This window comes from Pleurodeles waltl, chromosome 6, assembly GCF_031143425.1.
Source record: "Pleurodeles waltl isolate 20211129_DDA chromosome 6, aPleWal1.hap1.20221129, whole genome shotgun sequence".
NCBI classification, from domain to species: Eukaryota; Metazoa; Chordata; class Amphibia; order Caudata; family Salamandridae; genus Pleurodeles; species Pleurodeles waltl.
The window spans coordinates 936,378,385-936,394,632 of record NC_090445.1 but is presented as its reverse complement, the minus strand read 5'-3'; the positions used below and the strand labels follow the sequence as shown (position 1 = coordinate 936,394,632).

The window sequence follows — 16,248 nt, the reverse complement described above, 5'->3', positions numbered from 1 at the left end:
CTACAAACATCACAACTATACCTAAGAAACTCCAGTTACTTTTCAGCTCTCAGTTTCCATTCCATATGGCTTTAGTACTTGTGTTTGTGGTTGGGTAGCATCCAGGTAATCTTACCAGCTCTAAGGATCTTCTGAAAGCCCGATGGCCCAGGAGAATCCAGAGTGGTGTGGCTGACTGGCACCTAGGAAATTTGAACATTTCTAAAAATTAGAGTAACAGGGAATCCAGAGTTGTGTGACTTGCATGAATCCCAACACCCTTTTCCGAATCAGAATGCCCTGCAAATGTCAAATATGGGTAGAAAATTCACAATTTCTTCATATTTCTATCATGAAAAACACAAGAGTTACCATTTTTATAGGTACAGTGTAAAAATTCTAGATCGGAATGATAGAACTACAATAGTTGACACATACATGTCAGGAGAATGAGTTTTCACTCAGACTTTTTTTAACGTATTCTAGTTACAAAAGTATGGTGGAATTCACACAAGCCACACCACCCTGGATTTTACTGGTTTTCTAGTTTTTAGAAAAGCCTAGGTTTTGTTCATTTACCTAGATGCTAGCTGGCCACACAACCTAATACCACAGCGTATCACATCCTGAATAATGATTCCTGTCACCATAAATGCAGATTTGTAATAAATTGCTTCCATTTCCCATCAAGACTTTGTCTATTTTGTATTGTTCTGTCGCAGAGCTTCACTCTTTTTTTACTTCTATATGTGCAGGTATTCATTCCAGGACGAAGAAGACATGTTCATGGTGGTGGATTTACTTCTGGGCGGCGATCTACGGTACCATTTGCAGCAGAATGTCCAGTTCACAGAGGAGACTGTAAAACTGTACGTTTGTGAAATGGCACTGGCACTGGACTATTTACGAAGCCAGCATATAATCCACAGGTAAAAAGATGCATGCCACGTGACCTGCACTGGAAAGTGTATTAGTTTACACAAATTCAGTTTAAGGGACACTTCTGTATTCAAATTGCATGGGAGGATAGGCTGCTTGAAAAGTGAAGTTTGCACGAAATGCTTTTAGCTTTAGTGGCAACTGTATTATTTTGTTTTATAGATCCTCTTCCCTATTTGTTGAAACCCAAGTAATATTCTCCATGTAGAACACTGGAGCCTGGAAGGCATTCTCAAGTACATAAGGGAGTACTCCTGTAGTACTCTTTTATGTACTCTAACATTACTTTGTGAGATTTCCCTAAACATCTGAAAATGGAATAAAATGGGGTATTCGGGGAATATTCATACACAATTAGTACAAAAAGAAAGAACAGTGTCTTCTCTGTACTTTTACTAACAGGACATTTTAAGTTTTGGATTCGATGTACAAAGACAAGTAACAGTACGTAAAATAGCCCTCCCATAATACTACTTTCCATGCTCATAAATGCCTTCATGAATCAGTTCTAATATTTCCCGAGCTTATTATATGGCATCCATGACTCGACTTTTAAAATAAAATAAAGCGAGTATACATGCAACAGTTTTGCACAAATATGTATAATGCCTTAGGAAAGCATTGATTCACTGACGACCAATCTTGACAAGAATACAATTTAAAGTTCTTTGCTGCATTGCATACAAATCCACCCATCAAAACTATACTATCTCTTAGAGAGGACGCAGATGCATAAAAGACCTGCTGCTCGAGATATCAAAATTCAAGATAACTCTTGCCCAGAAGCAACCATTCACCTGTGCTCCTACTGCGGCCGTGAACACCCTGCCACCTCAGGCAGATGGCCACCCTTTTCATCTTCAGAAACATTATAAAAACAATGGGGCTTATTTACATGGATGTGGCGTGGCACTGCACCAAAATTGGCAGTGCCACGCTGCGTAGATTTAAAAACGCAGACGTACACCATATTACAAAAATATGGCGCACCCCAGTGTATCCACTAGTGCTGGCACTAATTTTAGCTGCCTAGAGCCAACACAGACACCCTTGCACAATAGTACAAGGGTGCCTCCACTGCAGGGAATGATTGTAAACAATCAATGATGGTGATTTGCTACTCCTGTGATAGAAGTAGCAAATCATTATTATTTAATGATTGTTTATGTGTGGGAAGAGAAACCATCCTGCACATAGACAATCATTTCTGCAGCACACATAGAGAAAGCAAAAACAAGGAAAAATAAAAGTATTTCTCCTCGTTGCGCCATGCAAACGCATTAGTTTTTGGCTCTGCCTCAGATTTATGTTCCTTTTTAAATCTGTGGCAGTGTCAAAAAGCAAGGGGTGTTGCATGGGTACACCCACAGCAACACTCATTGAACGCCCCTCTGCAGCAGAAAACTGCATTGGGGACCCATATTTACAAGGTGGAGTTAAGCCACAAAAAGTGGCTTCACGCCACCTTGTACACATGGCGCAAGGTACAGCACCACCGGAGAGTTACAAAAAGTGACGCTCCGGTGGTGCAAGAGGCTTGTAAATATGCTCTATTTTCTATGCCTCATTGAACTAATGTCCTGAAACGTCTCTGATGTATGTAACAGCTGAGATCTGTGTGCTTCGGCAATGCCTGTAATTCTCTCGCCCTTGATTCTGAATCCAATAGTTTTTATGGTATAATAGGGTCCATTGTCCCTATATAAAACTGTTATTAAATAAGCAGTGTATCAGTAACTGAAACTTATTCCATTGAAACAGCAAGGGAAAAGGGTGTAAAAACAATATTTGCAATCAAAATGAAAGATCAAATATTGAAACATTCTTAAGAGTATTGCACGGTATGCCTTTCGTTTATATGCCCATGATTAACAAAACCATAAAGCTTCTTTAAGGAACAGCTCTCTAAAGCTGTCATATATTAGAGACACGCCAAAGCTCCAGCAAAGCCATAGGCCGAAGAGTCGCATAGCAAAGGTTTCATAGGCGTAATACAAGCAATAACAATAAGAACTTCATACCCGAGTCCCGGTGCCACTGCACCTTCTACACTATTCATACCTAGAGAGTGGGCTTGGATAGGACTTCATCCAAGGGATTGACAGCAAAAGTCTGCAACTAGACTAAGCAAAGAATTTTCAAACACAGATGAGGAAACTTGCTATGACCCAGTTTTCAGTGCAATATTGATCGACTTACTTCAAGCCAGATAAATAATGGTAGTTGGACGACTTTAGGTTAGAACTGTGTAAAGATGATTTTAAAGATCACAAAGCGATAATTTATTTTTAAAACTCTAACATCCTAAATCCAGCCAGAATCGATGACCCCATAGTTCAACTGTTCATCGTTTTCACTTTGCTCCTCCCCCTCCCAGATTCAGGACCGGGCAGTCCTTTTATTCCACGGCCATTTCCCCAGTTTGCTGGAGCTCTTCGAACCTGGGGACGGTTCTGCTGCCTCTGTCACTGTCCTGAGGTTCATTGCAGTAGGCACGGGGAGGTTTCAGTAGAAAAAATGAGGGATGAGGGAGAAGGTAGAGATAAAGCGATCGTTGAGAAAGAGGAGAGAAGGAGAGAGAATGGCTGGATGGAAAGAACGCATAACCCCAGTAGATTAAGAGAGAGAGGCTGGCTTGAGCTTTTTTGCCAGGGCTGCTTTGGCTCCCTGGCGCCAGCAGTGCCTAGATACAGGCAGTCATGAGACCAGAGAGATACATGCAATCTGACAACTGTAAAACCAATCCCACAATAAAAATTATGATATATCAGGGCACATCATAATCTATATACTGTGAAAAATATATGTACCACCAACACTACCCTCGTCAACATGCACAACACGGCTGACTGGCGAAATACGTGCTCCTCGCCCTTTATGTAATGTATGTGATCCAAAACAACATGCGTTCATGCTGGTAAAAGCTGTGGATTGCAGTTTTGTACAATCAATCAATCAATCACAGACATTTATAGAGCGCGCTACTTACCCGTTAGGGTTCCAAGGCGCTGAGGGGGGGGGGAGGGTGGAGACTGCTACTGCTCGAAGAGCCAGGTCTTGAGGAGTCTTCTGAAGGCGAGTAGGTCTTGAGTCTGTCAGAGGTAGGTAGGGTGCGCGTTCCAGTTCTTGGCGGCGAGGTAGGAGAAGGATCTGCCGCCGGAGTTGGTTCGTTGGATGCGGGGGGCGGTGGCGAGGGCGAGGCTCACGGATCGCAGTTGGCGGGTCGGCGTGTAGAAATTGAGTCTGTCGTTGAGGTAGGTGGGGCCGGCGTTGTGGAGTGCTTTGTGTGCGTGGGTGAGGAGCTTGAAGGTGACCCTTTTGTCGACGGGAAGCCAGGGGAGCTCTTAGAGGTGAGGGGTGATGTGGCTGTGGCGGGGTGCGTTGGTGATGAGTCGGGCTGAGGCGTTTTGGATGCGTTGGAGCCGTTGGAGGTGTTTTGCTGGGATTCCTGCATAGAGTGCGTTGCCGTAGTCCAATCTGCTGCTGACGAGGGCGTGGGTCACTGTCTTCCTGGTGTCGGTCGGGATCCACTTGTAGATCCTGCGGAGGGTGCGGAGGGTGTTGTAGCAGGAGGAGGTGGCGGCGCTGACTTGTCTGTCCATGGAGAGTGCGGAGTCGAGGATGAATCCCAAGTTGCGGGCGTGGTCGGTGGGCGTCGGAGCTGTTCCAAGGGTGGTGGGCCACCACGAGTCGTCCCAGGCGGAGGGGGATGTCCCGAGAATGAGGATTTCTGTCTTGTCGGTGTTGAGTTTCAGGCGGCTATTTCTCATCCAGTCGGCAACTGCTTTCATTCCTTCGTGGAGGTTGGCTTTGGCAGTGGCGGGGTCGTTGGTGAGGGAGAGGATGAGCTGGGTGTTGTTGGCGTAGGTGATGATGTTGAGGTCATGACAGCGGGCCACTTGCGCGAGGGGGGCCATGTAAATGTTGAACAGCGTTGGGCTCAGGGAGGAGCCCTGGGGGACACCGCAGATGATGTGGTTGGCTTCTGAGCGGAAGGGTGGGAGGCGGACGGTCTGTGTTCTGCCGGAGAGGAAGGATGAGGTCCAGGCTAGGGCTTTTTCCTGGATGCCGGCTTTTTGGAGGCGTGATAGTAGGGTGCGGTGGCAGACCGTGTCGAAGGCCGCTGAGAGGTCTAGGAGGATGAGTGCGGAGGTCTCGCCGTGGTCGAGTTGGCTTCTGATGTCATCTGTGGTGGCGATAAGGGTGGTCTCGGTGCTGTGGTTGCGTCTAAATCCGGTTTGTGAGGGGTCGAGAACGTTTTTGTCTTCGATGTTGCGTGTCAGTTGAAGGTTGACGATCTTTTCTGCGACTTTTGCTGGGTAGGGGAGGAGGGAGATGGGGCGGAAGTTCTTGAGGTCGTGGGGTCGGCTTTGGGTTTCTTGAGGAGGGCGTTGATGTCTGCGTGCTTCCAGCTTTCCGGGAAGGTGCCTGTTTCGAAGGAGGCGTTGATGATCTTGCGAGTTGGGGCGCGATGATAGAGTCGGCTTTGTTGAAGATGTGGTGGGGCAGGGGTCAGTCGGTGATCCGGAGTGGATGGAGTTCATGATTTTGCGTGTTGCGTCGTCGTCGACGTTGGACCAGGCGGTGATGGGGTTGGCGATGCTTGGGTTCGAGGTGGTGACGGAGGTGGGCGTGGTCGGGGTGTTGAAGCTGCTGTGGATGTCGGCGATCTTGCTGTGGAAAAAAGCGGCGAGGGAGTCGCAAAGTTCCTGAGAGGGCGGGATGTCGTTGACGTTGGCGCCGGGGGTGGACAGTTCCTTTATGATGCGGATATATAGTATGCTCACACAGGAGGGAAAATAAAGTGTGGATTGGTCTAGACCAATGAAAGACACTCCAACATGTGGTGCTTCACAATGAAATGCCTATTTTGAGTATTCAGTTTTGCAAAATGTTATTGGATAGTATTTAGACCAATTTAATTGGCTGAAATGGTCCTCAACGGTCATGTGACAAGTGAAGACCAGGTTTCCTTCGGTGGTAGATCTGGAGGATCCTTCACATTGTACCTGAGGGATAAATCCTAACTGCAAACACAGACGTGATAGATTTATATAGTATTTAGGAGGGCTGGGCCCCTATGGGTCTCAGACACAAAAGTAATTAACAACAACCATTGAAATGGATCCATATCGGTCCCTATTTTCATATCTTTAACTTTAATGGTAAAAACACTAATCGATTTCCGAGCAATGAATGTTAAATATATTTAGGTATTCCATGTCAGTGATTTAGCTTCTATTTATATTTCACGTTTCGCTTTAACGTTGCAGTCCTCATCAGTGTTTGTATTGCTGCTTTTTTGTGTAGCATATTACACTTGTATAATGCATACTTTGAACTAACTCGCATCCAGGTGTTTCTAACAGGACACAATTGAGAGCTCTGGAGGTGAGGATGGAGGCTGTGGGATTTTCACAAATGCCTGCCAATGGGTCAGAGAGGTGTTCAGAGTACATGGCCATCCAATCATTGCCTTCTCTGCAGAGTGCACAGGGTAATTGTGATCCTATAAAAATGCATATGAAGGAGGTACACAGTTGTCAATATATTGACAAGGCAAAAGTAAATGAAATTGCAGGGCTTATGGGTGGGTGCATTGTTTATTTTGGGGTTGGCAAAGGTGATGTAAGTGCCATAAACTAGGGCTTTGGCCTAGATCTACAAGGTTTAGCTTTACCATCAATGGGTGTCTGAACTTAGTTTGGTGCTCCAGTGCTTGAGTGTTAAAGTCCAGGTTATTGTAGCCCCACTTCAGATACTTGTTGGTATGGTGTCCGTTCTTTCTGGGTACCAAACCATCCCATAAAGGGGTCAGGGATGCAGTGGTAATTCAAACCCAATTTTGCTCTTTAGAACAGCATGCAAAAGTACTGCATTAAGAAAATACACTAAATGTTTAATAGTGTTATTTCAAGCCTCATCCTGTTGCTTAGTGCATAAGTAATAACCACACAGAATATAATTAGAACACCACTAATGCATATGACCAAAAACGTTTATAATATAAGCTAATCTAACATAGGTGAAATGTCCCTGGCAGCCTAACCCCATAAAAACTCTCTCTATGGGCTACAATATAATAACATGGAGTAGTTAACTTGCCTTTTGTGTAACATGTGATCCAGGACACCTCATAAGGGTTCAAGTACAAAACCAAAAGGTAAACACATCACCTTGGCTCAGCTCCTCTCCACTCAGTATTGACTCTGTATCATGTGTCATCATAGGACTGGATGCTGTACAGCAACCCAGGTGAGGTCCTCTCTCCTTTTGGTGGTCACTCCATGGGATGTTTATAGGATTGACCATTGAACGTTACCCCATTGGAGACTTTACACCTAGTTCCAGGCATAACCGGTATGAACCAATATGATAGTTCAAGACATAACCATCATGAAAAAGTATGACAAAAGTTTATCAAGTCAGACTTCATGTTTACTTTTTGTATTCACTGTATGACCTTGAAAAATAGATATCAAGGAACTTGTATCAGAATTATGTTGCCTAAGGTGTTTATCAAGTTCACTGCTTGTATGATTTGAGAATTTCATTAGTTCCTCAAAAGATAAGGACATGTGGTATGTGGGCCAAAGGTAGACAGGCTAACTTAATTGTGTCAAAATTGAATCTGACATTGGGGTCTTTACGAGATCCCTGGTTTGTATATCTGAAAAGGATGTAATTGAGTCAAATGCCTTTGTATTACATAATTCAAGGGATTCTGTTTCAAGGGAAGGCTATGTAATATTAATGCTTTTGGAAGGGAAATGTAAAACTTCACATCTGGATGAGCCCGTACAATCTACATAAACATAAAATGAATAAAAGTTAGATATCACAAAATATGTGAAGTATCAGAAATTGATGCAGTAAGCTGCAAATTGATACTTGTTTTAAGCCCTGCATGTTTCAATGGATTAGAAAAATTGTATCATATAAAGGACATTATTATACATGAAAACTTATTAGGAAGAGATGCATTTTGATAATTAAACAGTTTAGGCATGATACTGAATATGCTGAATAGTGAAAAATAATGAGGTTTGGAAAATTTTAAAAATGGAAAAAATAGTCATTTAACAATTTGTCTTCTTTATAACACGTTCTTGGGAGTTGATACACAATTCAGTCCATGTTTCATGTTGAATCAGGGGTCAGTTCCTCATAGTCATCATCCAATGACATTTCTATGATTTCTGGGTCATAGACAGCATATGAGTGAGACAGACGGGTGGTGCAGACATATTACTGGTTGCTCATGAGGTGAATGGACCAGGGACCGAGAATAGTTGTAGTTCCAAAACACTCAAAAATGGTGAGAGTGTTTTGATTGATGGCTTAAATACCATCTGTGGTGTGAACCAATCTAGAGGAAGCTCTTCAAAGGACGATACTGGTCCGTCATAGTGAGCATTTTACTGAATGGGCAGATTCATTGTTCGAAATTTCTTCTGGTGCAACTGCAGTGGTGGCAAGACCACTCGTGTTTAAGATATCCAATTGGGGCTGCTCCAGATATAGTTCCAGGATGATTTCAGTTGTATAGTTCATGCACTAAAACACAGGTCTCACTTGCAGAGCATCCATTTTGCAAAAGGACAATATTTAGCTGTCAATGAGTTCAAAAAGGCACTTATGTTCCAGATAGACTGCTTACGTTTTTCAGCACTTTAACTCAGCTGGATATATGTACTCCATGTTGATGTTTTCATTCATGGCTCAGCAGGAAAATGACAATACCACAGCCAATTAGTGGGAGGATGCTAAGGAATCCTCTAAAAATACTAGAGAAACAGGGAGTGTAAGAGTGGGACATCAGTCCCAATACATATTTTAAATCCAGTCACCAGACCAGATCTGATTTTCTTTAAAAAGTGCAAAATATCAGCTTGCAGTAGACGCATTGGAAATCGGATCCATGATTTCAGCAAAATGAGTAAGGTTGTGTATTTGTTATAGCCTCTAAATTTTTTAAGCAAATTGCAGATCTCTTAAGCAGAAGTCAAATGCATCTCTTTTTGTAGTAAAACTGCATCCAGTTTGGTAATTTTGTGAAAATGCTTGTCTTTCGTGTACATTTTAGGCCAAGGGACCACCTTTAATTATGTATTGAGGGGGTGGGTACAAGGTTCTTCAACAACACAGTATTGTTCCAGAAACAATTATCACATAAAGTTTGCCAGGTTCCAACCCGCAGCAACTGATGTTGGTTAGAATTAAATATGAATTGTGAATTAATAGTCCATGATGTGTAGGGATGGAGAGAACAGAAGTTGCTAATAAGACACAGTTCTAACTAGTTATCAAAGTGTTACACATTCCATGCAAAAAATGTAATCACACAGTAGTGAATGACCTAGAAGATTTCTGCAGCTGGAAAAACGGATAAACTCAGGGCCCTCTTAATTTAAAAGTATGTAAGAGAAAGGACATTTCTACAAATGACACAGATATGAACTGTATATTTTCTAGAATCAGCCTCAAAATGTGTATTTTTGACAAGGTTGAAAATGAAATGCTTTAAATGGCAGAGAAATAACTCAGTATATCAGCTGTGTAACAGGTGGATTTTCATTAACAAAAAATGGGTTGCTCTCTATTTGCCCAATGCTTAACAAGATGTAGGCGGATTCTTTTTCCAGCCTTTGCTCTCATGCTTAATGTCAAATAGTCTGGTTTAAAAATAGCTATTTCATTCAGAAGTTGCCAAGGCACATAACTTGACTGAGGAGTTTGTAAAGCCCAGTATAATTGTATTATAACTCTTAACTTAGCCTGATCATGCTGTAAAAGACCTACGTCTCCTTTAAGGAGACCTACTGCTAAAATATGTTGTTATTTAAGGAAAACACTCTGTTGGAAAGTGTTTGCATGCTAGTGTTGATTATTCCAAAAACTACTTTAATGTTTCCCTTATCTATCAAATTCTTTCAGCAGCCACTTTTTCTGAGTATTTCTTCCATTCATTAAAAATGTCATATATGCCTGCCACTGTAAATTGTTTAGTTCTAGTGGGTTGTGGTCCCAGGACGAAATCAGAAAAATACATATTTATTTTAATTAGGGGCAAATGCTCCTTCATAGTTGAAAGACTGGAAGTTGCTAACCATTGTTGGCACAGCTTACTCACACTATATGAAGTAATGTAGTAACCACTACAGGTATGTTTTTATTATACAGTAGATCGGGGAAATTAGCTTTTGGACCAGGGGTATTAGAAGAGAAATGATGAATGCATGTTTTTAAATCATAGGGCTGTACGGCTAAATCTTCAGGAGGAAAGTGTGAGGAATTGTGAGTCCCATTCTTGATCATATATTTTATATCAGAGTGAGACATGTTTATTTGTGTTTGCCACTGGTGAACAGAGTTGAATTAATCTTTGGTATAGAGGGTGTTTTAAGATCTTTCACAGTTCTGAATCTCGGACAGGTAGTCTTTTAGTTGCATTTAGTAAAATAATGCCTTTAGGTATAATGTATGCTCAGATTAGGGCCTCTTTCCATTGAAATTGCCAACATTTGGTTCTTCCAAATACTTTTCTCATCAATATTTTCTTTCCATTATTCATATCCCTGCATGGCCAAATTCCGAATGAATTTCTTTGAATACATCATAATGAACCATGTGAGAAATACAGGATAGGATTGGTCCTCATTATGGAAATAGGGAAATTTCTTTAAGACATTTGGATGACTATTAAGGGACAGAGCTTCACAACGTTCCCATTGTATAATTTAATTTTTTTGGCTAGCTAGTTTGATGTTTGTAATAGTGTGCATAATGGTAAAAACAATGCATTTCTTTGTAATTCAATGCATTCAACTAAGGATCTTCATTGTATAGAGTGGTGAACACCTTTAAATCTGTCATCAACCATTTTACAATCTCAGTGACCAATCATCTGAACTAGAACTAGGAAAAATAACATAATTCATTGAAACTTTCAACACATATGACAATTGAAATATTTCGGTGGGTCCCATAATCTGATGGGTGGCCCTTTCACAAGCTATGCCCTTGGGCACAGGATAACCTATAGTGTTTGCAGCACAGAGACCTTGTTGAGTTCTAAGGGATGAAAAATGCAGTTGAGGTTCTCAAACCAAAGTTTTTAGAATAGTTCTTTCAGGGATGTAATGTCCATTCAGTAACAGCAGAACAGCAATCAGCATTAGCATTCACATGATGAAAAACACATTCCTGTAGAGATCCAAACATAGGACCAAGACAGTATCAAGTACCTGTCTTGAAACCAATGATATGCAAGAATTAATCAATGGTGTACAGTGACTGGGAAGTGTGATGAAAAGTCTTCTGTGTTGAATTCATGTTAATTTTTATATATCATTGTTTCTCGAAAAGGCATTATCTCAGATGAGGTTGAATCACATGACATCATTGCTTGGAACATTTACAACTCTAGTAATGGCATTATTAAATTCTTTGGTGAAACCATTGCTCGTTGTACAGCTGGAGATGCAGTAGGATCAAATATTTCCAGCTGGGTACTCTAGCGAGAGATGTTTTCTCAGGGTATTTTATTCAGAGTAGGGGGAGGCTGAGAGATTTTACTCTAAATTCTTCCTGATGTCCAGGAGGGTCTGCTATACAGGATCGGCCACAAAGTGCTTCTTAAAATGGTCAGTGAACACCTCTTATTTTTGTCTTTGAACCAGAGAAATGGAGAAGTATTACAGTTTGCATTTTATCACAACTGGAGCAGATTGCTTGTGAAGTGGCACAAAATCTTGCTTATCATGGATCTTTTTGCAAATAAGATGTCCTACATGTGACCCTCAATAACAGTAGTTGTTGAAACCTTGTCTTTGCCGGTAGTGGTTTCAGAATGCTTCACAATAGATAGCTTGTCTTGGGCCTATTGGACACCATAAAAAGCATTAAAAAAATTGGTCCAGGCCAGATTTTTTTTGTTATGCCACCTTCCCAAGATGATCTAGATCAGGTCTATACATTGTTACACTGAAAACCATCTTGAATGGAGTGCCCTCTTCCACTACTTATCTAAGTAGGTTATTTAATGCTCTCTAAACTCTAAACAGGAGATATTACCAACTAAGTCCTGAACTAAGTATCCCAGCAGGCAGGGCTTGCTTAAGCATGCCATTAGCATACTTGATTAATCTGTTATTGTCTGCTTGATTCAGATTCCTGAATTGCAGACATACTCCCAGAGCAGATATAGCATCCCTGTAAGCCTGTAATGTAAACGCAGGAACATTGTCTGAATGAAAGATGTGAACTGCTGTCATGCATATCAGACATATGACAACTTGAGCACCCACATTTCTCTGACACCACACCCATAGGGATCAAGAACATGAATCTATTGCCATGAATATGTATTTATATGGGCAAAGGGGTTCATTGGCCTTATATGGTCCAACCATAAAATCCTAAATGGTATATTGGAAGATGTTAGTGGAATTTTAATCTGTTGACAAACATCACGTTGTCAAACATAATCTCTGACCTGTGTTGATAAACATGGCCTCAAGTAACGTTGCTGTAGTATTTCTATGGTTGCATTTATTCCGGTATGTCCAGACAGCAATCCATCATGTGCTGCTTTCATTAAGTCTAATCTGGACAGCTTGATAGGAATTTGCTTCTCTTCCACTTAGGTACAGCAACCATGAGAGTGTTACCTGAATTGACGGTGTAGGAACATTTGATATGAAATTCAGCTGGAGGCATTTCACTCTCCATTGTTGCCTGTATTGCTGTTAGTATATCTGAGTCGATCTTTGTTCGAGATCTACTGAAGACCGCTAATTTAATAGTCTGGACTGCAGCCTTTGCAGCTAAGTCAGTCGCACAGTTCCCTTTGGCATACATCCCATCACTCTGATGGTCAAAAGTGTGCATCACATGAAGCAATGGAAGCTTGTATTGTAAGACATGTAATTTACCCCAGAACTGTGTATGCTTAATTGATTTCCCTTTTGAATCTTTGAATTTTTGTATCTGTTCAAATGCCAATGTTTTAAATCTGCATTTATAATCTATCTCACACACAGAATGATTAATCCTATGCTATTGTTGTGAGAACTGATGGGTCAACCTTCTGCAATGGAAGTTCAAAGGCATGAATTTCCGCATGTTGTGTGATGTTGTCACTTAAGGCTTTAGTGTGGGTGTGCTGTAGATGGAACTCACAGTCTTTAATGACACCTCGCACTGCTGTGCAGGCCACGGATTACTTTATTTTAGTTTCTATTGCAGGTTGTTGAGAGAGGTCCAGGTAGAGCACGCTCTGGTATGACTCAAAGGTTAAGGTTTTTGAGTTGGAATAACATTCTGTTCATAGAGGAGGTAAGCTTGAGTCCAAAAAGTGAGATCATACTGAAACGTTACATGTACTGCTCTCAGCAAAGAGGCCTGTTATGCCCATATTGGCCTTATGAATGGTTGCCTTAGTGGCTGCCTCTAGTGGAGGTATGGGAGAAACCACAATTATTAGTTTCCCTGCACTAATGGGTGCTCTTTCAAAATAGCTGTCTGTACAGCTACAAAGATTTGTTTTCCTTTGGAAGCAAATAACACTTCAGATTGACTATACAAGTGTGGTTTGTCCCTCCTATGACTCTTAATACTGGGTTTATTTTTTATCCCTAGACTGTAAATAGTTTCTGTATCGCATGTCTGCTTGTAGCACATGCAAGCTTTCAGTGTGTGTGTTTACCCACGGTTTTGCAGAAAATGTGGGAAAAATTAAGTCACTCAAGGGATTCACCCACTCAGCATAGTGTGGCAAGTAAGTCTATCCAAAATGCAGAAACCCCAGCAGGTGTTGTAACTTCTTCAGTGTGTCGGGAAGCTGCAGGTTAGCACGTTTCTGAAGAAAATCAGATGCCAATTCCCTGCCCTCATTGGATAACTCAGATACAGAAATAATCACCATCAGATAGGCAATTTCGGGATTTAATTTTGCAACTGGGTGATGTCAGTATTGTCACTATCTGCTACACCCTAGTTGGGTGTGCATCTCAATCATCATCTTTGTGATAGATATGATCTCTGTATAATAATGCCTCATGATCTGGTTGTAAGATCTCCATTATCCGTGCTGTAAATAAATGCCAGAGCTGTTCTTATACCCCATGGGTAATTGTTTGAATGAGTACTGCACTCCATTGAAACTGAAGGTAGCTAGATGCTTGTTTTCAGGTGCTGAATCATGGCTGAAAACCACATTGGAGATGTCCAGGGTTGTCTTATATTTCTTCCGTACTCTGTGCGTTTTGAACAACATATGTTTATGTATGTGTGTTTAAACTATTTTATAGTATTTAACCTGGTTTTAAATGGGGAAAAGAGAGGTGTTTATTGGTGAATAACAAGGAACTATAATATCTTGATAAAGCAGTTGATTTAGTATTACTTTGATAGCGCACTTTACATCTAGCTTTAAGGGATAGTGAGTCTGTGATTGGGGCTCATTGCGTAAGGGAATGACTTGTTGGTGGAATAGAGTGTTTATCCCCTTCCGCTTGGTCTCTCTCAAGAGTTAAAGCCTCTTTCCACTCACTAGTGTAAATTTCCCTGATGTCCCCAGGTACTATAGAGAAAAAAGCTACTCATATTAGCTCCTCTCCTTGGGGTTCTTCCCTAATAAAGACTGGGATCAGTCATTTACTGCTAATATGATATCAAATTCTTCATATAATTGTGGCCAGAAGACTGCTTTAATATTGTGCCATATATGACTTCGCAATTTGTATAGCAAAATTATAAACCCTTTCAAGCGGATTTGTATTTTTATCTGGAGTCTCGCTCTGCATGAAATTGTTACTTCTGCTGAGCACTCTAGAAGCTCTGGCCCATGTCTTGTTCTGCAAAAGTATCTGTAACTGGTATGGTATGTTACTTAGACAGTCCTTATCTCTCGTCTTTTTTAAATTGAGTTATAGAGTCCAAACCTTTCTTCTCCCTCTTTGTTCTGATTTCAGTCTCTCGTCCTATTTCACCTTTTCTCTGGCTCTATTCTATTTTTCTTCTGAACTCGGCCAACCCCCTTTCTCTGCTCATTTACCATCAGAGTCCTAATTGGAACAGGAAGAAATTTTATCAGAATATTGATACCATATTGATACCAATCTGGCCTTTTTATTTTACCATAGTCCCGTAAATCATAACCACTCTGACTGGGGATTTTGGCGATCCAGTTTGTCTTTTCTCTCCCCACTTCTTCTAACCTTCTGTTAAAGATTTTGTACAATTCAGAAATGATTACCTGTAATTCCTATTCCCAATCTTGAACTGGAACTGCTGCAAGCCTCTGACAAATGGCCAGAGCTGATGCTTCTCCCTTCATATGGCTCAGGATGATTGAGGAAACTATTAAGATATTTCCCATGATCTTCATATTTACATTCAGAGCTGGTGCAGACCCGTGCTCATTTTGTACTAGGTTTAATGCCTCAGGGAGAACTGCTAGCATGGGTGTGCCATATGTAATAGTGTAAATGCATGCAAATATCCTTCCGCAGGTGTTGCACTCCTCTGGTCGCACAATTTTAAGGAGAAGGCACGTAGTCAGTATTCTATGTTCATCTTGCGGTGTTGTGTGAGTAAACCACTTATAACAGGCTGGTCTTGCGAGCAACCCAGAAGGCAATTTCATCATTCTACTTGGGCATCTTTCCCATGATAGTGTTTATTGTCTGTGGACTGGTTGCTTGTGTTACAACCAGCTCCTGTACCACTGGGCCTATTAGAGCCTGTCTAGTGTCCAAGGTTTGTAGCACATATTTAATAGGTTTCCTGTATATGGAGACTGTGTAATTTAAGATCCCTACTACATCAGCGAGTGGAAGGATCTCAGGGTGTGAAAAGGGTGTGTATTCTAATAGTACTGACCATGTAGCCCATTCATTACTCAAGGGACCCAATCTAAGAATCCTGTGTGTATGTGGTAATTCACCAGTAAACCATTTCTGGTGTTCTTGATAGGTTTAAGGGATTTCCAGATACTGGTATGCCATATAATGTGCAGGTAGTGTTACGTCTCCTAAACTGAAAACTGTCCTGAGGCAACATTTAAGGCCTCAAAGTCTACCCATAAGTAAAATGTTTCAAAGACATTTTCTGCATGCGCAGCTATAACAAATGTAACTACTCCCTGCATCGGGGACACCCCTATTCTTGAAATGTTCTGTAACTGCCTCTCTGTAATTTACTCTTGTTGCAGCAGGAGCGTCATTTTAGTTGAACTTATTAAAAACACACAGAAAACCGCAGATGGGAATAACCTTTTAAATTAATCTTGAAAATCTACAATAATAGGTGTTTCCTTATTCGCTG

At 41.3% G+C, this 16,248-nt stretch overlaps 1 protein-coding gene across 1 annotated transcript in view; it reads left to right on the top strand.

The window, feature by feature from the left end:
* STK32C (serine/threonine kinase 32C) overlaps positions 1-16,248 on the top strand; it is a 1,425,916-nt gene that overhangs the window by 1,167,834 nt on the left and 241,834 nt on the right. The window contains exon 4 of the mRNA XM_069239751.1: positions 735-908. Within this exon, the coding sequence (XP_069095852.1) occupies positions 735-908 (174 nt within the window). The remainder of the gene's footprint in view (positions 1-734; positions 909-16,248) is intronic.